This window comes from Saccostrea echinata, unplaced genomic scaffold, assembly GCF_033153115.1.
Source record: "Saccostrea echinata isolate AGI-Se365-2 ecotype Australia unplaced genomic scaffold, CSIRO_AGI_Sech_v1 ptg000054l, whole genome shotgun sequence".
Taxonomy (NCBI): Eukaryota; Metazoa; Mollusca; class Bivalvia; order Ostreida; family Ostreidae; genus Saccostrea; species Saccostrea echinata.
This window is the reverse complement of record NW_026889803.1, coordinates 39,440,001-39,463,378: the sequence shown is the minus strand read 5'-3', so window position 1 is coordinate 39,463,378 and position 23,378 is coordinate 39,440,001. Positions and strand designations below refer to the sequence as shown.

General features: G+C 34.3%; 1 protein-coding gene across 1 annotated transcript in view; it reads right to left on the bottom strand.

Annotated features, from left to right (window-relative positions):
* Window positions 1-496: 496 nt before the first annotated feature.
* The window catches only part of LOC133206277 (uncharacterized), a 78,596-nt gene continuing 55,714 nt past the window's right edge, over window positions 497-23,378 (bottom strand). The window contains exons 7-13 of the mRNA XM_061342230.1: window positions 16,774-16,918; window positions 15,487-15,605; window positions 9,322-9,546; window positions 7,748-7,898; window positions 2,771-2,846; window positions 2,587-2,679; window positions 497-2,273 (exon numbers count right to left, since the gene is read on the bottom strand). Of these exons, the coding sequence (XP_061198214.1) occupies window positions 2,151-2,273; window positions 2,587-2,679; window positions 2,771-2,846; window positions 7,748-7,898; window positions 9,322-9,546; window positions 15,487-15,605; window positions 16,774-16,918 (932 nt within the window). The 3' untranslated portion in view covers window positions 497-2,150. The remainder of the gene's footprint in view (window positions 2,274-2,586; window positions 2,680-2,770; window positions 2,847-7,747; window positions 7,899-9,321; window positions 9,547-15,486; window positions 15,606-16,773; window positions 16,919-23,378) is intronic.

The following is a 23,378-nucleotide window of genomic DNA, read 5'->3' as shown; positions in this document are numbered from 1 at the left end:
GTAGACCATAATGTAATGATCCTGTTCCAATTTACAGGGACCTGGTATAGACATCAAATCCAAAGTCTGGTCAGATGGGGAAACAGTTGAAGGACCAATAGACTTTCATAGACAATGGAATGGATTGTAGTAAATGTAAAAAATTATTAGTACACTCAAAAGTTAGGACAATCTCTGTGGTCGACTGATTAGCGCAAATGTACGTTAGTGCACTTGAGTCTTGAAACAATTAGTATTGATTGAAATGGCAAGTGAATTAATAAGAGGATATGAAGCAGCCCGAAGCAGTTTCAGAACTTGGATAACTGGACTCTTGGATACCTGAAGTCATAAGTTTAACTGACAGGGGATAATGTGGTTTGACTGCATTAAATGCTGCATATTAATCATTCGTGAAAAATCCATAGCTTGCCATAATGAGATGGATATACATGTATGTGTGATAATAGTAAAAAGATTGCCTTCAGTTAAATTTTGCCATAAAAATAAATAAAACTTCTTCCAATGTATATGATTTGTTTTAATTCTGAAATAGTCTTTAATAAAAAACAATATAGATGACACAGGTTTTTAAAAATTTGAGGAACTGCAAGTTGAGATGGTTTTCTTCCTTCACAACACAAAGATGACATCAAAACAGGTAGAAAAATATAAAAGAACTGCATACTGCATTGTAAAACAATTTCAAGTATTGTGACTAAGAATATAACAAAATGGAAGTTATGAGCCCCTGCTCCCATTTCATATGAATGTATATCACGTAATTTGAAACATGACAGTGGGCAAGATCAACAAATACTTATCCAAAAATGCTGATATGTTATTAACAACAAGCACTTGGTGCCAAATATTGAGGTTCATAAACCCTCTGCCCACTCATATAGAATGTTGCTTTAACTCTTATGATTTTCCAAAGTAAATAAAATACAAACAATTGTAGCATAGCTTCCTGGGCAAAAATTGGACAAAAAAAAGACATTTCAACTTTGCAAATTTATGAAGGAATAAATAAGACATTAATGTTGTTAAGAGTTATGTCTCTTATCAGAGTATCGATGAACTTTTAAGACGTTCATAATTACAAAATATAAAATTTAGTAAATGTAGGATGTGTACATTATAAACGAAGGACTTGCACTCTTGGTAGATAGTAAAGTATCTGAAATTGAGTCTTGGTAACATACATGATAATTCAGCTGTTAGTAGAAAATTGCAAATAAAAATCACTAAACATGTATATTTTTTTTAAAAACTCAATTCTGTACATTAAATTACACAATATGAGAGTACTTGTCAAAACACCTAAAAAGTAGTTTAATGCCCTGATCACACAGAGAGTTTAATTCAAATGAAATGCAAGTTAATGCAAATTAAATCTGAACAGCATTCACATGGAAAACTTAGCATGAATTAGTTTAATTCGAATTTACTGCACTTTAAGATACTTCACATCATCACCGTGTAAATGCTAAGTGATAATAAATTTTGATCCATGTGTAATAGCAAAAATTAAGTCACATGCCACATGTCGGTGGTCAGGTATAGGTAATTAATAATCTATTCTTTAGTGGAAATGTTAATTACTAAAAATATTTGCAGATACCGTAACATTATGTTGGTACTCTGCATAAGATAAAGTAACTTGCAAATGACATCAAAATAGCCTAATCAAATTTTATTTTGCATTACCTCTTCACATTAATTGTCATGTGATCCATATTTAATTCGATTAATTTAATTTGCATTACCCTGGTATTTTACATTCCACCGTCTCTGAAAGTCTATTTGTGTGAGCAGGGCATAACAGTCACAATAATCTAGTTTAATCAGATCACTCTAGATATTATATATGATATCACAATGCTTTGTTTATAAAAAAAAGAAATACAATCGCAGATGTAAAATTAGACGACAATTGTAAACAGTCCGTATAATCACTCTTTTGGAGCTGTTACAAACACTTAACATACCGGGTTTCACAAAAAGAGAAGCAGTCCTCAATCTATAGAGTAATTTCACTATACTTGTCTGTACTTTGATCTGCTTTCCAGTTTCTTGAAGAAAAAAATGATAAATCGATGGGAATAAATAATTTGCATCAAGTATTGAGAATTTCATGCATGTTGTTGACCAATCAGAGATTCGTCTCCTTAGTAACCAGGTGGATTGATTGGATCTCCGTAAGCACACCTGGACTCTATAGCTAGATTGTAGTCATTGCCTTTCCCTCCATCATAGGCACTGGTCACGATTCTCAACCATCCGTGTTCACCCTAAAATTGAGAAAGTCAAATGTTTGGCTTGCGTCTTCTTTCAGTTATACATGGTTAACATACAATAGATCTGAAGAAATTATCTGTCCAATCGCAATACATCTAGAGAGATGTCAAATTTATTTTTGTTTTAAACACATAATCTATATATATAATAAAAAAATTCTTCTTCCGACTGATATTTAGGCCAAATTTTTTAAAATGCTTCTATAAATAATTTTGGGACCAAACTATTTTTGGTATTTTGAGGAGGGAATTGCCAGCTGCTGCTGTTTCATTGACAACACTGACAATGAGTCTGTGATTTCCTTACCCAGGGGTCTCCCCAAGAGTTCCTTACTATCCAGTATTCTGTTTTTGTAGCTGGATCCACTCCCCAGCCTGCTACTGACACAATGTGGTTTACCTAGTGATCAAATAAAGAAATATGGATATATAATATTATTTACATATTGTATAACATTTTTCCTATCAAATTCTAACTGAATTTTCATTACTATTGGGAGCATTTTCTTTTCTGTATAAATTCCACCAGTGTATGCTTCTAGTTTATCTGTAGCATCTATTCCACAACTGAGAAAAAAAAACAAAAACATTCATATAAAACATTAAAGTGCAATACACAATAAATAAAACAAGAGGCCCACGGGCCTTATAGGTCACCTGAGTATCGCGTAACAACTTTCTAACAATTGAATTTGGTTTGTATTTTGCACCAGAGGCCATGTAATTCACAATTTTGAAAGAGGCACTATTGCTCATCATAACTATACAGTTAGCATGCTTACTTTGATTACTTAATACCCAGAGGCAGAGCAGAGGAACAAAAACAAGAGAAGTAGGAAGATCAGGATCAACAAAATAATTAGTCTAGTATTCACTATCAACTCAGAAATTGAGTTCTAATCTGTCCCCCACTTAACACTATCACCATGCAGACTATTAACAAACTATTAGTGCTTCTGTACTATTTTTAAACCCATATTAAGATCTCTAGCATTGACCTCTCTTATGGTCTTTGAAGAACTTTTAATAAGTTATTTTTGTCTCATTTTTATTTATCTATTACTTACAGGTCTACCTGATTATTAAAACTAAGAAAGTACTTTTTTAATTATACGATAAACATTCTTGCATAATTATCTTATTCTATTAACCTTTCAAATACATTATTTACAGTGATTAATTATCAAAGGTGAATGGAAAGGGGAATAACTTCTCTCAGTAGAATACAAATTAATAGAGCCCTGCCCAGGACCAGAATGCTTAGACAAATGGTCCAGATGTTTAAAAATCTGGTAGAAATACGCTTACTCATATCATTTAAACTTTTATTCAGTTTGCTTCCGATATGCCCAGAAGCAGAGAAGAATTTCACAGGTACAATGCATTTTCACTACAGATTCAACAAAGCCTTACCCTAACACCAGAACCCAAGACCAAGGGTCAAGAAATTTACAAATTTGGAAGAGTTACCCTCATCATCATTACTATGGATTTCAAAGAATTAACACTTTTCCACTATATTATCAAAAGCCCCCCCCCCCCCCCCCCCCTCGTTATGCCAGAACCCCTGACCCTAGGACCACAAGATTTTAAAATTCTGTTCGAAGCTCCCATTTTCATCATAGCTAAGCAATTTATCTATCAGCTCAACACTAAGGAGCCGACAGGATTAATTAATGATTAATTAATAGAATTAATGCTTTTTCACTATATAATCAATAGAGCCCCCCCCCCCCTCCTCAAGAACCCTAAAAACTGAGGCGATATATTTAAAAATTTTGGAAGAGGCATCCTTGTCTATCATAATCATGCACTTAGTTTGTTTAAATAATCTCCAGTAGCAGAGTCGAAGATTTTCAAAGAATCAATGCATTTTCACTATATAATCAATAGAGCCCCGCCCTAACACCAGAGCCCCTGACCCTGGGGCCATGAAATTCACAATTTTGGAAAAGGCATCCTTATGCATCATAACCATGCACTTAGTTTGTTTAAATAATACCCAGGAGCAGAGAAGAAGATTTTCAAAGAATTAAAGCATTTTCACTATATAATCAATAGAGCCCTGCCCTAACACCAGAATCCCTGACCCTGGGGCCATGGCTTTCACAATTCTGGAAGAGGCACTCTTGCTCATCATAACTATGTACTTAGTTTATCACCTTAATGCCCAGGAGCAGAGGAGAAGATTTTCAAAGAATTAATGCATTTTCACTATATAGTCGATAGAGCCCTGCCCTAACACCAGAACCCCTGCCCCTGGGGCCATGAAATTCACAATTTTGGAAGAGGCACTCTTGCTCATCATAACTATGTACTTAGTTACTGAATTTAATACCCAGGAGCAGAGAAGAAGATTTTCAAAGAATTAATGCATTTTCACTATATAATCAATATAGCCCCGCCCTAACACCAGAACCCCTGATCCAGGGGCCATGAAATTCACAATTTTGGAAGAGGCACTCTTGTTCATCCTAACTATGTACTTAGTTACTGAATTTAATACCCAGTAGCAGAGAAAAAGATTTTTAATGAATTAATGCATTTTCACTATATAATCAATAGAGCCCCGCCCTAACACCAGAATCCCAGATCCTGGGGCCATGAATTTCACAATTTTGGAAGAGGCACTCTTACTCATCATAACTATATACTTAGTTACTTTATTTAATACCCAGGAGCAGAGAAGAAGATTTTCAAAGAAATAATGCACTTTCCCTATATGATCTATATAGCCCCACCCTAGCACCAGAACCCCTGACCCTGGGGCCATGAATTTCACAATTTTGGTAGAGGACTCAATGCTCATTACAATGATGCCAACAGTTCGACTGCTTGATGTCCAGGAGTAAAGAAGAAGATTTTTAAAGATTGCATTAATTTTGGTGGTTTTAGCCCCACCCCTCAGGCCCCAGGGGGGCAGGGACCATGAAATTCACAATTTTTGTTCCCCTTCACCCATAGATACTATATGCCAAATTTGGTTGAAATTGGTTGAGCGGTTCCAGAGAAGAAGCTAAAAATGTTCAAAAGTTTACGACCGACGTACGACGACGGACGAAAACGGATAGCAATAGGTCACCTGAGTTTACTCAGGTGACCTAAAAACCATAATTTGAACCATTACTGAAATAAAGTTTACAGACAGAAAAAAATGATAGCAATTAGATTACCTAAGTGAATGAAGTGACCTTTTCAAAAATGTTAAATGATGGTCAATATCAATATAAATAAATGCTAAAGAATTTTAAAAAAGCCATTTTATTAAATAAGTTTAATTTTTTGTTCAGAATAAAATTTTTTCAGCTTGAATTTTCACTTCCCAAATGAGTTACAATTTTTCCAGAGTAGGCCTTACTAGAAAACTAACACAGTCAGGGAGGGCCCTGCTGAGGGCAGCATCACAGGAAAGTGACGACTGTCTTGATACGTACAGTAATAATAATAAAAACAAGAGGCCCATGGGCCACATCGCTCACCTGAGTAACTTTGGCCATGCTGTTCATTACCAGACTTCCCCCCTTGTAATACCTATTGTGGCCCCGCCCTACCCCCGGGGGTCATGATTTTAACAATTTAGAATCAACACTATCCCACGATGCTTCCACATAAGTTTCAGTTTTTCTGGTCCAGTGGTTCTTGAGAAGATTTTTAAAGATTTTTCCTATATATTTTAATGTTTCCCTATTGTGGCCCCGCCCTACCCCCGGGGTCATGATTTGAACAATTTAGAATCTACACTATCCCAGGATGCTTCCACATAAGTTTCAGCTTTTCTGGCTCAGTGGTTCTTGAGAAGAAGATTTTTAAAGATTTTTCCTATATATTTCAATGTAAAACTTGGATTCCCTATTGTGGCCCCGCCCTACCCCCGGGGGTCATGATTTTTACAATTTAGAATCTACACTACCCCAGGATGCTTCCACATAAGTTTCAGCTTTTCTGGCTCAGTGGTTCTTGAGAAGAAGATTTTTAAAGATTTTTCCTATATATTTCTATGTAAAACATTGATTCTACATTGTGGCCCCGCCCTACCCCCGGGGGTCATGATTTTTACAATTTAGAATCTACACTACCCCAGGATGCTTCCATATAAGTTTCAGCTTTACTGGCCCTGTGGTTCTTGAGAAGAAGATTTTTTAATGACCCCACCCTATTTTTGTCTTCTCTTGATTATCTCCCCTTGTGAGGGGACTTGGCCCTTCATTTTAACAATTTAAATTCCCCTTCACCCAAGGATGCTTTGTACCAAGTTTGGTCAAAATTGGCCCAGTGGTTCTTGAGAAGAAGTCAAAAATGTGAAAAGTTTACAGACGGACGGACAGACAGACAGACAGACGGACAGACGGACGGATGGACGGACGACGGACAAAATGTGATCAGAAAAGCTCACTTGAGCCTTCGGCTCAGGTGAGCTAAAAATATAGCATGCAGGAAGGTGACATGGTCAAATTACTCACACGTGTTAGAATTACTTTTAAAGGAATGAATTTTAAAGTTTAATGAGTATAACCTGGGTTGGAGCAGTTTATAAAAATGCATAAACTGCTCCAACTGAGGTTATACGACAGTAGTGTGCTTGTGTTTTGAGAGATGTTTACCTTGATTAGAGGTCAAGGCCTTTTCTAACTTGTGTCATTTACACCATACTCTTTACTTTTAAATTAACAATTTTCTTGGAACCTTTTACAGTTATAGTAAAACATGCTTATAACGAAGTGCCAGGGACAGACGAATTTGCTTTGTTTAAGTGTAATACTTTATATCCGTTAAGTTCACAATATATATTTTAAATTAAAGCCACGGGGCATGAAAACCACTTTGCTGTATCTGTTAATTCATTATCTTAAGCCTGTTTGCTATAAGCATGTTTTAGTGTACATAAAAATAACAAATGGGATCGTTGGGTTCATTTTACTAGAATTGTATAGACTACACCTGACTCAAGTAAGGAACAAATGACACTGGTCTATGTGTAAACTGTGCTGTGATTATCTGCAGGGAGATGCATTACTGAGTAGACAGAATAATGTGTACTACCTATCTATAGCCCAATAGATATGATTAAAATTAGGAAACATGTACTAGAAGCTAAACCATATTTTCCAGGAAATACAAATAATTCCCAGGAATTAACAGTATTTCCCACTGTCTTGGGAAATAGAAGACACAGAGAGAAAATAATATGACCCCAGAATTTATATGTGTTTTGTAATGTATTTCTGTACAAAAAGATTTGAAAATGTTACAGTGCTAAAAAAGTTTCAGTAGTTGAGTCACAATGAAAGTGTTGATCCCCACACAGACAATTTGACTTTTTTGACAGACTCACGTGATTCCTAAAGGGCTGCTGGATTTGGGGCCCTTAAAATGTTATCATATGTATTGGAAAAGAGCATGGTTTTCTCTTTCCAATTGCACTCTTGTGCATATAAAGAATACACTACCTCAGTTTCTCATAGTCTCACCTGATTGGCCCATTTTTATAAATTTCAGCCATCATTTTATCTCGACCTTTAACGGTTCCATAGTCTGACACCTTCCACAGTGTGTAGTTATTCAGCTGAAAACATTTGCCAAATGTGACACAAGTTCCACATTGGTTGAACGAATCACATTCTGTAATTTTAAAACAAGAACAAGAAAATTTATTTAAAGGCAGAAATACATGAAATTCATTGGAATACTTTTTCTTTATATGTCATGGTCAGAGTGCAATCACTTGTACTTGGTTGAGTTTATTAACTTGACGTTTGAATGCAGGCAATTTTTATGTCTTGTCCAGTGAAAAACCATGAAATTTGTCAGTAAATTGCCCACTAGAACCACTGGGGACATAAACTTCACAACTTTGTCAAAAGACTAGCTGGTCATTATTATTATGCAAACAGCTTGCCTGCTTTGTCCATGAGAAAAGAAAATTTTCAAAGGTACATGTATTTTCAATATACAATCATTTAGGGCCATCCTAGGGCCTGAACCCTGGACCCAAAGGGCATGAATTTAAAAATTTTGATAGAGGGCTTATAGCTCAATATGATCCTGCAAACTGTTTACATACATGTCCATGAACTAAGAAGATTTCCAAAGTTAAAATGAGTTTTTGATATGATGATGAACAACTTTGCCCCATCCTGGGGCCTGAACCTTGGATCCAGGGAAAATTTCATAATTTTGATAGAAGGTTAGCTATACTCATTATTATCATGCAAATAGTCTGCCTATTGTGTAAAGAAAAAAATTCAAAGGTGTAATGTATTTTCAATATTTGATTAAATGTAGACCCACTATGGGGCCCAATCCATGGGTTTAGGGTTTCATCAATGATATACTTTTGGTAGAGGACTAACATTGATCATTAAAATCATACAAACAGTTTTTCTTCTAGATGCCCAGGAGTACTGTAAACCAACTTTTATTTACAAGAAATACCTGGGAGTTTCACGACCTTGCTTCAACCATGAATATTTCTCGCCTCAAACTATTTATTTTATTTATGGAGAATATTTCCTCATTCCCAAAACTAAGACATCATGGATAGATTTGAAACTGACAAATTGAAAATAAAAGTTGTCATGAATGATAGGTGGTTTACAATATATATGATTTTTTGAAGACTGCATGAACTTTGATAGTTTGGCCTTGAATACCTCTATGGCCCCAGCAGGACCTGGGACCATGAAATGAAATGAAATTTTTGTTCCTTTTTTATCCATTGATGCTTAATGCCAAAAAATTCAGCTCAGCCATTTCATAAAAAAAGCTGAATATTCAAAATTAATGGATGATCCACAAAGGACAACAAGAGATGGGGACAGATAGCAAAAGGTCACCTGAGTGACCCAGGAGATCTAAATATGCCTATTTATATACCCTGTGATAAATTTGCACAAAAAATATACACAAATAAAGTATTTGATCAATTTTGGCAAAAAAAATACAATATCAATATAGCCTAGCTATGATTAACCAAAAATTGAATATCCATATATGAAAATTATGAAATATGCTTATTCTCTCAAAATTTTCATTTTTTATATACTTTGATCCTTTGCCTGATAATTGTTGCAGGTTTCATCTGGAATACCATGTGAGTGAGCATACTTCCACACCCCTACATCATCCCCTCCTTCACAGCTTCCTGCTCCCCCACAGTCTATCACATGCTGTACAGAAAGGTACGCGGAAGGCCAAGCACCTTTACGCTTAATGTTGATTCTGTCTGCAAAAGCACTGGTGGATCCCATTCCCCAGCAAGAACCACAGTCTGGAAAAAAAGATCTATCAGAATGATTGCACATCTCAATAAGAGGCCAATAAGCCACAACACTAACCTGAGTAACTTTAGCCTGGCTTTCTTGAGAAGACATTTAAAAGATTTTCCTACTTATTCCTTTGTAAATTTCCTACAAGATGATGATCTTTTCTTATCTATTCCTTATTTAAAACTTTGATCCTCCATGGTGGCACATCCTTGCAACGAGATGCATTGATTGAACCAAACTTACACTACATAGGAATGGTTGCATATCAATATGACTACCATTAATTGTCATCCTACTGTTTTTTTTATTAGAAATATAAAAATTTCTATATAGATGGATCCCTGTTGAGACATTCTGGCAGCCAGAATTACACTACATGGGGAAGCTGGCATATCAAGAAGTCAAACTGAGGCCCTGCATTTTTTTTTAATAAGATATACAATTTTCCAAACATATTCCCATGTAAAACTTCTGACCCCTTTTACAGTCCCATCCTAGTCCCAGGAGCCCCAATATGAATAAATTTGAATCTACAACCATTCAGTTTCCACTTAAGTTTTGTCTCACTTGGCCAAATGGTTCTTGAGAAGAAGATTTTTAAATGGACCCCGCTGTAGATCCTCTATTTCAAAATCATCTTCACTTAAAGGAATGTGGCCATTTATTTGAACAAATTTGAATCCCCTTCACGTAAGGATGCTTTGTGATAAGTTTGGTTGCAATTGGCCGAGTCGCGTTCATGAAAAGAAGTTTAAAATGAAAACCAAACAAATGACCACTGTGAGAGAGATTATAGAATGACGTGAACACAATTTGATAAGAAAAGCTTGATCAAGCATTCAAATCAGGTGAGCTAATGAGTTAATATCATGATGAATATGCAAACTTTTATAATTTCATTCTCTTAATAAATTAAATCTGCTATATCCAATCACATATATTCTACTCATGCATGTATTCAACCAATTAATGTTTTTCAATGTTGATCATTCAGATTATTATACTTTTTTGACGCTGTGGAATTTTAAAACATTATTATGTGTAGCATTAATTGCATAGTATCATGAATAAATAATTGATTATTGCCCTTGCAATCACACTGAACAGAATATCACAGGAATTTTCTTTTTTCTACATAAGGCTATTTTTCTACACTATCAGTATGTAGGCACCAACAGGAATTGAAATGGGTATTGCATGGGCGTGCACATCATCAATATTTTCCATTTCTTTCAATTACTATTACAATAAATTAAAGGACATTCTTATTAATTACTAAAAATTATCAATTCTTTTTCCCAAACTGTAAAAGATGTCTGGAATTATTGTATATTTCATGAAATGGCGCCCACATATTTTGAATAATCCATAGACTGTACCTAATATTTAACTTCTGTCTCTCACTTTCACTTACAATGTAATAATTAATTAATAAACCATCCTCTACAGACACATCAGTCCAAATATGGTTAGATAAGATAAATTTGTAAAAGGGAGTTAAATTCCCTTGGCATATACCAGTACACTTTTTAAACATTTTTTTGTTTCCTTTTAAAGACCAAAAGAATCTAACACAAACCTAACCAGAAATGAACATTTAAAAAAAAAAACATGGGGATGAATCATGATGAGATCTTCATTTAAACCATGTTTCATTCAAATAAAAAAAACTGCATGAGAATTAAGTAGCATTTTGAAATGAAATATATAATTAAATCAAACAAAAATTGAAGGAGTGACATTATTTAATTTTAAATGATTCTCCCATTTTTATTTTGATAACCACTGCAAAAGCATTAAAGTATACAAAGTTAGGTATTTTTATGTCATCAACACTGTCTTACTCCAAGTTTATTTTGACCAGTAAAGCTAATCAGACAAAACTGTAGCAGGAATAGTATTACCGGTATACAAATATAGCCCTTTCATGAGGTCGATCAATTGATATATCGACTTCACAGAAAAGCATATCGACGGAGCAGGAAGTCTATATATCTATGGATTGATCGAATGAAAGAACTTCATTTGTTAAATTATTTTTTACAAAGATTTACAAAACAGAATTCTGTAAATAATGGGAACAAACCACAGGTTTTCCCTCTTGTCTTTTTTTTAACACAGAGATTCAGAGATCAAAATAAATTAAGCTGTTTAATGTCATTGTGTTGCATTTATATTGATAGAGTTATAAGGGAATGCACCAATTAAAAAGGCTACATTTGTTTTATTATATTTTATGTCAATTTATGAACTAGATGTGTCGCAACGCCACGAATGCCCTTGCAGGCAGCCAAAATTTCAAGTGTCATATGTATTTAGTTTTAAATTTGTTAGTACTAAAGATTTTTTTTCTAACAGGATCTCCATTTCTGGATAGGAAGTCTTCTTCACCATGTCTGATGCAAGTTAATCTGAACTCACAGTTATGCACAAAATGTGCATTTATAATAAGATAATAAATAAAAACTCCAAATTGTAAATTGCACATTTGTAGCCAAGATAATGACACCTAGTGGTACTACAGTAGTTTGTTGTCACTTACATTGAGGAATGTGTTGGTTCCTAACAGTACATTGTACTGCAGTAGTTTGTCACTTACACTGGAAATGTGTTGGTTCCTACTTCCTAGTATTACTACAGTAGTTTGTTGTCACTTACATTGAGGAGTGTGTTGGTTTTTAGTGGTACTACAGAAGTTTGTCACTTACAATGAGGAATGTGTTGGTTTCTAGTGGTACTATATTGTTGTCACTTACAATGATGAATGTGTTGGTTCCTAGTGGTACTGCAGTAGTTTGTCACTAACAATGAGGAATGTGTTGGTTCCTATAGGTACTACAGTAGTTTATTGTCACTTACATTGATGAATGTGTTGGTTTCTAGTGGTACTATATTGTTGTCACTTACAATGATGAATGTGTTGGTTCCTAGTGGTACTGCAGTAGTTTGTCACTTACAATGATGAATGTGTTGGTTCCTAGTGGTACTACAGTAGTTTGTTGTCATTTAAATTGAGTAATGTGTTGGTTCCTATAGGTACTATATTGTTGTCACTTACATTGAGGAATGTGTTGGTTCCTAATAGTACTACAGTAATTTGTTGTCACTTACATTGAGGAATGTGTTGTCTTTGTTTGTAAGGCTCATTATATTAAATGTATTTTAGAGGAACTAGGATTTAATTCTACAAGTGGTAACCCAACTTACACTCATAGTTTCCTTTCTAAGGAAGAAATTCTTCAAAATTATATGTCAGTTTTGAATATTTTTAATATTCCAAACAACCAAAATGAATTTGAATTACCATATTTATATTGGATTCCAAAACTTCATAAAAATCCTTTCAAACAAAGATACATAGCGGGTTCCAGTATATGTTCAACCAAGCCTCTTTCTTTACTCCTCACTAAGATATTAACAGTAGTGAAGGAGAAACTTCAAGAGTACTGTGCAACAATATATTCGAGAAGTGGTGTAAATCAGATGTGGATACTTCAGAATTCCAAGGAACTTTTGGAAAATTTGAAATCACAAGATTTTACCAAAATCAACAGCTTAAAAACTTACGACTTTTCAACTTTATACACAACCATTCCCCATGATAAATTAAAGTCCAGGCTTTTTGATATCATTGACAGCTGCTTTTTCAATAAAAATGGAACTCGTAAATTTACTTACCTTGTCATTGGTCATTTGCAAAATTATTTTGTTAAAAAACATTCTGATTGTACACACAAGTACTCTGAAGTTGACATTAAAAAGATGCTTGAGTTTCTGATTGACAATATCTATGTGGTTTTTGGAGACCAGGTCTTCCAACAATCTATTGGAATTCCCATGGGTACTAATTGCGCCCCGTTATTAGCAGACCTTTTTTTGTATTCATATGAAGCAGAATTTGTCCAAAATTTTGTACGTGAAAAGAAGAAAACACTTGCTGTGGCCTTCAACTCGACATTTAGATATATCGACGACATATTGTCAATTAACAATGGCTATTTCCATTCTTATGTCGATACGATATATCCTGCTGAACTTGAGATAAAAGATACCACAGAGTCTGACACATCTGTTTCATATTTAGATATTTCACTTGAAAAAGACGTTAATGGTAATCTAACAACCAAGCTTTATGATAAACCTGATGACTTTAACTTTTCAATCGTCAACTTCCCTTATTTATGCAGCAATATACCTTCATCACCTGCATACGGGGTATATATCTCTCAGTTGATTCAATACGCAAGAGCATGCTCTACGTATGTACAATTTCTAAAACGAGGTAAATTATTGACAAACAAGTTGATGAAACAAGAATATCAGCTGTCTCGTTTTAAGTCATCATTTCGTAAGTTCTATGGTCGATACAATGACCTTGTCAGCAAATACAATTTATCATTGAGTCAAATGCTGACTGACGTTTCTCATACTAATTGTTAGGCCATTATTTACACACTGAATTGTCGACGGATTTTTCCGTTATTTCCCGATCATGACAAGGAGCACACGGCGGATGTGACCGGTCGGCAGGGGATGCTCACTCCTCCATGGCACCTGATCCCACCTCTGATGTTTGGAGGTCCGTGTTTGCTCTGCTCCTATTTTGTATTGTTTAATGGACTTTTGAGCTTGAATACTAGTGATGGGACATCGGTTAATTTTCATAATTGATCATCGGTTGGAATCGGTTACTGCTTCCGATGCGATTTTACCGATTATAATCGGATTTCATAGTTTTATGTACAAAAAGCAGACTATTACAATTATTTCATATTATTTCTTTAACATGGATATATAAAATATATAATATATTAAATTTTCTTTGTTGTTTTGCTTCTTTTACACTTTCTAGGCCTAAAAAATTATGTTTGTTTATTTCCTGTAACATTCCCAAAAAATCTAGGGTTGGTAGGTCGGGAATTTTTTTTCTTTTTGCTTATGAATAATGGGGTCAAACATCCCGGGTCTGAATTATCTAGGTGTTATATTTACAGTGGACACCCAACATGACTGCCTAGCAGCAGAAAACGAACTTCAAAAAGTTGTTGGGTAGGGATGTGCGATTTTATCGGTATACCGGTATATCGTGATTTTTAATTGCGTGATACGTATCGTGATACACAGACTAAAATACTGGTATTTAGGTACATAGTCATAAATTCCAGAAATTATTCATTTATTTGTTCAATCTTTCAAATTACAATTACAGGAAGTGTAAAAAATGTTGAAATTGCTTGATATTATGTAAATAAAAAAAATGAAGTTATGTTTTCCTGCATATTTATCGGGAAAATTATGAATATTCATTTAAAATCAATATTTTTTTTTTTTTTGGGGGGGGGGGGGGGGGGGTCGTGATATATCGTGATACGAAATTTTTGGCGATACCCATCCCTATTGTTTGGGGGGGGGGGGGGATTGATTACTCCTTATATTTAAGGTAAATGTTGACTAAGTTGCATATCTTATTATTCTTACATCTCAAATAAAAGATACAATTAATATTTTTTGAATAAAAAGAATCAGCTGATTGATCAAACAAAGAGCAAACACAGATTTGGCAGGGAAAAAAATCCACCGGGGGTAAATTGAATGGGTCGGTCGGGTTATAGGAAACAAACATATTTTTTAGGCACTATATATGCACCTTTCGGTTCTTAATCACCTCTGCTTTGTGCTAGTTGGCTAGTATCAGATGCAGACGCCATTTTCATTCATTAAGAAGAAATAAATTTTAAACCAGAAATGGATAATTCCGGAATGTATTGTATTAGAAGTATGTTTCCGATGATCGATTATGAAAAATTATAATCGATCATCGGAATTGGTAGCATTTTTTCGTCGACTATCGATGTTTTCTGATTATCGGTACAACACTATTGAATACTGTTCGTTATCTTCATATATTTCATTTCTAGTGGTACTATATTGTTGTCACTTACATTGAGGAATGTGTTGGTTCCTAGTAGTACTACAGTAATTTGTTCCATTGATGTTTCTCCAGTCCCAGCTCTTAGGAAGGGTATTCATGTCCATATACTCATGTGGGCGGGGATTCTTCCTAGAAATATAACCACACTGTCAAAAAATTCATCATCATTTAGTTACATGTATCATTAAATGATCATATTCACCTCAAATAAAAAATTTACAAAAAAAAAAAATGCAGGCTCATTGGCCACAATTCTTACCTATGGACAATACTTAAACAAATATGCATCTTATTCATGTTATTTGTAGTCACTTTAATTTTATGAACTTCTCTCCGGCTGGTACATGTTTGTTTATACCTTTTATGATAACATGTGACTGAATTAATGGTACATGTTTGTTTATACCTTTTATGATAACATGTGACTGACTTAATGGGAGGGTATGGCCAAAATGCATCCCAAATGCCTCTTTCTGTTTAAGTTTTTGTAAGCGTTATCAAAGGGGAAATACTAATAAAAGTAATCTTCAAGGTCAATTTGATTCCTTTGAACATTCAATCCGTGCATGCTGACTGATATTTATTTCATCTAAAAGTTGTCTTTTGAAATTTCTTTATACACTACCAATCAACAATACAAATTAATAATACTGCATTATTCAAGTGACATCACTAGATATACACTGTACAAATGTAATCATGTTAACCCTCTAAACTTATCTCAAAATAATCAAAAAAAGGAAGTTTTTAATCATTAAAACCTTGCACACCCTTCCCCTGAAATCATTTTTAAGCATCAGACTATATACCATACACAAGATTTTGAAGAATTCTTCATTAGCAGTGCCAGGAAAGTGAATTATGCATCCTCCACAATGCGTTGGAATTTTAAAAATCTTTTTAAGTATTTCCTTAACACTATAACTTCATTATATGCTTGTAGCATTTAGTTTGCATATGAAAAGGGTGGATCCTGAAATTAAGCTAAGAAGGGTCATAAAAATAATAATAATAAAAAATATCCAATAAGCAATAATAATAATACATGTAATAATCATGATAATTATGATACATCAGATACAGATATAATACCTGTATTATATCTTAAAAGTATATTACATATTTTATTTTAACAGATAACTTTTTATTTCCGAAACCATAAAGTGTAGAAAATGTGTTTCTGACAGATGAAAATATTGAGTTCTTGACATTCTTTTATAGAGTTAGTATTTTGATGGTCTGCAAGAACATATATACAAAACGAACAAATTTTCTGAGAACACACAAAAATACTTACCCAACGCGAATTTCCTCCGGATACATCTTCTTAAAACAAGCATGCCGATTGTAAACTTTTGAGTCTTGAAGAGAAACCCAGTCTGACTCAATCTGTTGAGACAAAATTGTCCCAAAAATACAAAACAATAACCCAGCTGTGTTTACTGTGCCCATGTTGATTTCTTCGGTGTATCATATGACGCAGGTCATATGATTTTTCATGCATCACGTGACTTGAAGAGTTTTTTTTCCCCCGGTTTGAAAATTGACCCAAAGTTCATTATTGAACTGAGGGTGCTTTTCCTCCGTTGAAAATTGAAAGTTGTGAAATTTGTACCCGGGGTCGTGTTTCCTACATAATTCCATTGAACATCACTTCAAAATTGCTGCTAGTTCATGAATATAATTTTTAGACATTTGGAAAAAAAATCACACATAATATACGAATTATGAATAATTTTTGTATGTTAATATTCTACGTTATTTTTTGGAATTTTCATATTGAATACTTTTAAATGTGTACTAAAAGATTAATTTATGAAAGAAGACAAATAAAAATATCCTTGGACCCAGGGTGTATATTCAAGGGGGGGGGGATTCCTGTCCACAGGCACCTGTGTTCTAAAGGATAATGAAACACCTGATGAGATGGTCGATTTACAGAAATTGAGCCAACAGTTGAAATGATTAATTCCGTACAAAGACACACATAATTAAAGTCAATTTAAATTCAAAGTAAAGCTTTTTCATTTTTTTGAAAACTCTAAAAATTTTAGTGAGGCATGTGCCTCAGTGGTATAGTTACGGCCTTGTACAATATCAATATGAATACAGGCGCGAATCCAGGAATTTTTCCGGGGGGGGGGGGTCCACCCCAGCGAAAACACATATTTCGTGGTAAAACTAATGGTGGGGTCCACGTTTTCGGGGGGAGGGGGTCAAAGTCATTTTTTATTTGCTTCGGTATACACTTTTAATAACTCTGCAAATTCCAGGGGGGGGGGGGGTCCGGAACCTTCCCAACCCCCCAGATCCGCGCATGGAATATGCCTTTTTCTGGTCCTTTTTTATACATGAAAATATGAAAAATAGCTTTAAAGTTTTTAAATATTATTAAATTGTATTTTAAGAAGAGAAACAACAACAACAACAGAAGAAAAATAACGTTATTAAATACATGTATTACGTAATTTATAAGTATTAATTAATATATTTATAAGTATTAATTAATATCGAGCCAACATCGTGTAGTGCAATGGGGCTAAATTAATGAAGACGAAAATTAAAATACTTTTAGCCGTATTCAGCATGTATGTCATACTTCTCTCCTCACAATCAGGGTTTATAAGGAGAGTAGCGGGTCAGAAACCCTTGGCTAGAGAAGATGGGTATAGCGGTTGCAATCATCGAAGAAAAAATATAAGTATCATTTTGTAAATTTTGAATTTACTGGGTGCACAGGTACTCAACTGTTTCTGCAATATTTTTTTAACCCTTAGTACGTTTTAAAATAAAATAAAGTATCTAACTCCGAATTACATGGAGTACCCACAGGCACTTGTTTCGGTAATAAATTTTTAACCCATAGTATATTTGATAACACAAGGTATCTAACTCCGAATCACACGGAGTACCCCCTCCCCCAGAATCGCACTCATTTACACTTTCAGAGGAAATACACTGACAAACTGTTTATACCTATGTTTTCTACGATAATTTATCTACACAACCATATATGGCATGCTTGTCTTTATTTTCTTTAGTCTCCGTAAACAGCGTCAAAACAAAGTCGAATTCAACCATGAAATGGGATGTGCTAATCCCGCACAGAGAACAAAATTAAAAAAATGAGTGGGTTTAAAAATTCAATTCCAGTGTTTAAATATTGCATGAGTAAATAGAACTTGATTACGTCTGATTTTCCCTGAAAACATTACGACGTTTATCCGATGTAATTTTAGAAACAGATTTTTAGCCAATCAAAATCTCTGTGCGGGATTAGCACATCCCATTTCATGGTTGAATTCGACTTTTCCACACGGCGAGCAGAGTTTTGACGCTGTTTACGGAGACTAAAGAAAATAAAGACAAGCATGCCATATATGGTTGTGTAGATAAATTATCGTAGAAAACATAGGTATAAACAGTTTGTCAGCGTATTTCCTCTGAAAGTGTAAATGACTCTTGAGTGCGATTCTGGGGGAGGGGGGTACTCCGTGTAATTCGGAGTTAGATACCTTGTGTTATTATTATACTATGGGTTAAAAATTTATTACCGAAACAAGTGCCTGTGGGAGTACCCCCCACCCCAGAACCGCATTCATTTACACTTTCAGAGAAAATGCACTGGAAAACTGTTTACTGCCATTATCTCCTACGATAATTGAGCTACACAACCATATATGGCATGCTTGTCTTTATTTTCTTTTAGAAGTCTGGAAATAATAAAATATCTTATTTGAAGCCAATATAAACACAGGCACTTGTTTCTGCAATAATTGTTTTAACCCATAGTATAATAATAATAATATGCTACTATGGGTTCAAAAATTATTACATAAATAAGTACCATAACAGAAACAAGAGGTCCATGGGCCACAACGCTCACCTGAGTCAATATCGCCTTTCTGTTCTTCATCGGCAGACTTTTTTTCCATATACATTGTAAATTCGTATGTAAAACTTTGATCCCCCATTGTGGTCCTTCCCTACTTATATCACGCGGGTCATATTTAAACAAACTTGAATCTACACTACCTGAGGATGTTTAAATATCAATGTGACCACTGACCAACCATCGTTTTGCCACGAAGACAGATTTTTCCTATATAAAACTTTAATCCCCCATTGTGGCCTCTCCTGATCTCCAGATGTCATGATTCGAACATTTGAACTGAATTGAATCTGCACTACCTGAGGATAATTCTATATTAATATGACTATACATGGCTTTGTCTTTCTGGAGATTTTTCCTACATATTCCGACGTAAAATTTTGGTCGCCCATTGTGGCCCCTCCTAATTACCTCTTGGGTCATGATTTAAACGATCTTGAATCGACTCTACCTGAGGATGTTTCCATTCAAATATGACCAATCATGGCTTTGCTGTTCCTGGAAAGAAGATATTTTCTTATACATTCCTACATGTATGTAAAAATATGATCATCCACTGTGGTCCCATCCTCCCCCCCCCCCCCCGGGGGTTATGATTCGAACGAATTTGAATCTCCACTACTTCATGGAGTTTTCACATAAGTTTCATCTTTTCTGGCCAAGTGATTCTTGGGAAGAAGAATTTTAAATGAACCATCATTTTTCAATATTCTTAATTGTCTCCCCTTGGAAGAGGGTGTAACCCTTTACTTGAACAAACTTAAATCCAGTTCATCCAAGGATACTCTGTGCCAAGTTTGGTTGAAATTGGCACTGTGGTTCTGAAGAAGATTCAAATGTGAAAAGTTTATTACAACAACGACTACAAGTTTTCCATCACAAATGCTCACGCGAGCCTTCGGCTCACGTGAGCTAAAAATACCCAAGGACTTTCCATCTCTTCTACATTCAAGAGTGTAGCAAATATCAATCCAATACCAAAGAGATTAACCAAAAAAGTCTTCTGGAAAACAAGTGTCAAGAAGATGGACCGAAAGATATGGTTAGTTCCCCCTTTCACTGGTACAAGCCTAATAATGTTAACAGATGACTACTCTATTTACAGTAACCATGGCAACAGTTTGTCAAAATTTAATGAACATATGTACTGTACATGAGCACCAGTATTTGTTGAAATTGAATAGACTGTCGGAGAAGCAACGTCTTGGAAAGTTTTTTTTCACACAGACGAATAGATGGTCAACATTTTACCAATGCACAAGTTTTCCTAGTCCTTGACAAATTATACAGACACTTAATTTTTTGGAAAGGATGATTCTCTATAAGGTCATTTTCCAGTCTACGATGAAATCATTTAAAAATGTAATTTTACGTAATTTTAATCTCTCTATCTTATGATTTTGGTGTTTATTTTTCAACATCGATCACATTAGTCATGTGATATAGAGATAAAATATGGCGGTCAAATAAAGAAAAAATGAGGGTGGGTCTAATTAAATCATGTTTAAATGCTTGTTGCTTAATTTTATTGGTCGAAAATTGTTTATTTATAAAGAAGACACATCATACTAAAATAATATGTATATGAAATGTTTTAATTAATGATTGAATTAATTTTTCTGGACATAAATAGTGTAGCAGTCATATTTTGTAAAAATTGAATGTAAATCTTTACAAAATGCACACCGCATGACGCAAATAACCGTTAAAATATCATTTATTTTGGTCAGATACTTTATTTAAGTGTATATTGGTATTTCCTACTGTTTTTAAAGATGTGTCACTAATTTTTAGCATAATAAGCCCATATGAGAAATGAGGTGTGGAAGAGTCTTTCAAGATTGAACTGCCAAGGATCTGAATGAAATGCTGAACACATTTTAAGAGCTCTTTTTGTGATTGAATAAACACTCAGTTGTTAATTAAAACAACTAGTTCTAAATTAACAATAAAAAAAAAATGAATAAAAGAATCCATTTACGTGCAGGATGAAAATATACATGTAAATACAAGTCGTTTTTTATATATATCATTTGACCAGTGGATTTATAAAATCTAGAATGGTTATACATGTAATATTGAAAATAATAATGTAGAAAGTGAAAGAACATCTTAAAACTGCTTTGCTTTTATTTAATAACTCGCGTAAATTATCTATGAATTTAATTGAAAGAAAACGTTAATCAAGCAATAATTTACAAATGGCATGTATTTCAAAGCCAACGTCTCTACCCCTCCCTCTTGCATCGACAGAAATTCAAGAAAAAACGCAAAATTTTCAACAGCTCCTTAAAATACTCAAAGATTTTAGAATATGGTCTGACAAATCTGTAACATCAAGGGTACACGAGTCCTATCGGTCGTGGAAGTCAAGTGGTTGGCTCTGGGGGCCAAAGGGTTTCTAAATTCCTCCTTCGCGGTCCAACAAAACTAATGCGTTTAACATCGATACCGACCCTCCCTTTGCTGAACAAGCGTAAAAGTCGTTGATTTGTTTTATATATATTCTTGAAAACGAAGGTCCTGTGCCATGATAAATATTGGCCAATAGAGAAGCAACATGCTTAATTCATTTTTTACTCCTCACAAAAGGGGGCAACCACTTTACATGGGTGAAAAATAAAATGTCTTGTATGGCGTAAAAACATACAATCAATCACATGCGTTCTTTAGTCCCCTCCCCCTTTGATATTTGTGTTTCTGAGACGGAGCCTCTGTTCCCTAAGCTAGTATTGCTACAAAATGTGTATTGTATCCCTAAATGAATGGATCACTTCAAATAGCAAAATAGTTCGATCTTGTGTCACTCATCAGAGGAAAATAGGAGTGTCCCTCTGAAAGGTGGAGGCAAAAATCCTATTCTTAAATATTTATTTTATGTTTTTAATTCTTATCTATCACAATTACCTACTATAATTAGTTAATATACCACAATAAAACAGACGTGTACCTTCCACTACAACATCGATGGTTTCTATAATTTCAAGTACATATGTACTAACAGATATACTCAAAGAAGATTTAAATCTACACTCAAGAATAAAGATTCTTACTATATACTTTATAAAAAGTATTGTTTCTGTATTTTCAGCAATCATTTCAATAGATTTGTAATCAAATGTAATAACTAGATTTCAGAACAGTATTTTCATGACATCCAGTCTTTCCAGTCCTTTGATTTTTCAGTTAGAAAAACAATATTTTCGAGTGAAAATAGCATGGCTTATATTCATTCTCTTTTATCAACTAGAAATTGTACTCTGAAATTTTAGAACATGAAATAGTCTAAACAAGGTGATATCTTCATTATGAGTAAGTAAGCTTTCCCTAAAATTATCGTTAAAATGAAGCGAAAAGTTTTTATTTAGATGTCATAACCACATTAAACCAAGCTGATACGCTAGTAGTCACTTTTTATATTAATAAGAAGTTTGCATGCAAGTTTTGGTGTTGGTTTAAGGTGGTTATGACATGTGTAGGAGTTGCCAAACGCAACCACCCTCTCCAGTTTCCCCATTGCAAATGCTAAAATACAAAACATGTGGAGAGAAGTACTTCTGAGTAAGTAGAGTCCAACTCAGATTTACACAGAGTACATCACTTTGTGACCCTATATCACAACAGCTAATACAGAACCACAACAACTATTATGAATAAATTGGATTATTAGTCTGATGATTGAAGCAGTTTTTAAGAGAAAAAATATTACTTGAAATTTTGAAGTCGTTGTAGGCCGGAAAACGGCCTTATAGAGAATGCATCTGGACATATATAATAACAGTCAAAGTCAAAATACTCTTTGACACAATCTTGACATACTTCTCCAAACTGTGTTTACATTGCTTGTTATCTGCAGAACATTTAATTCCAAGATGTTTTTTTTCCTACCATCTGATATCTTTGCATCAAATATCCTCCATCTGCACACTGATGACCATTGGTCATTCAGGGAATAGTTTACTATACTAAGTATAAAAACAGTGCAAATTATAAATCCCCCTCTGTGTATT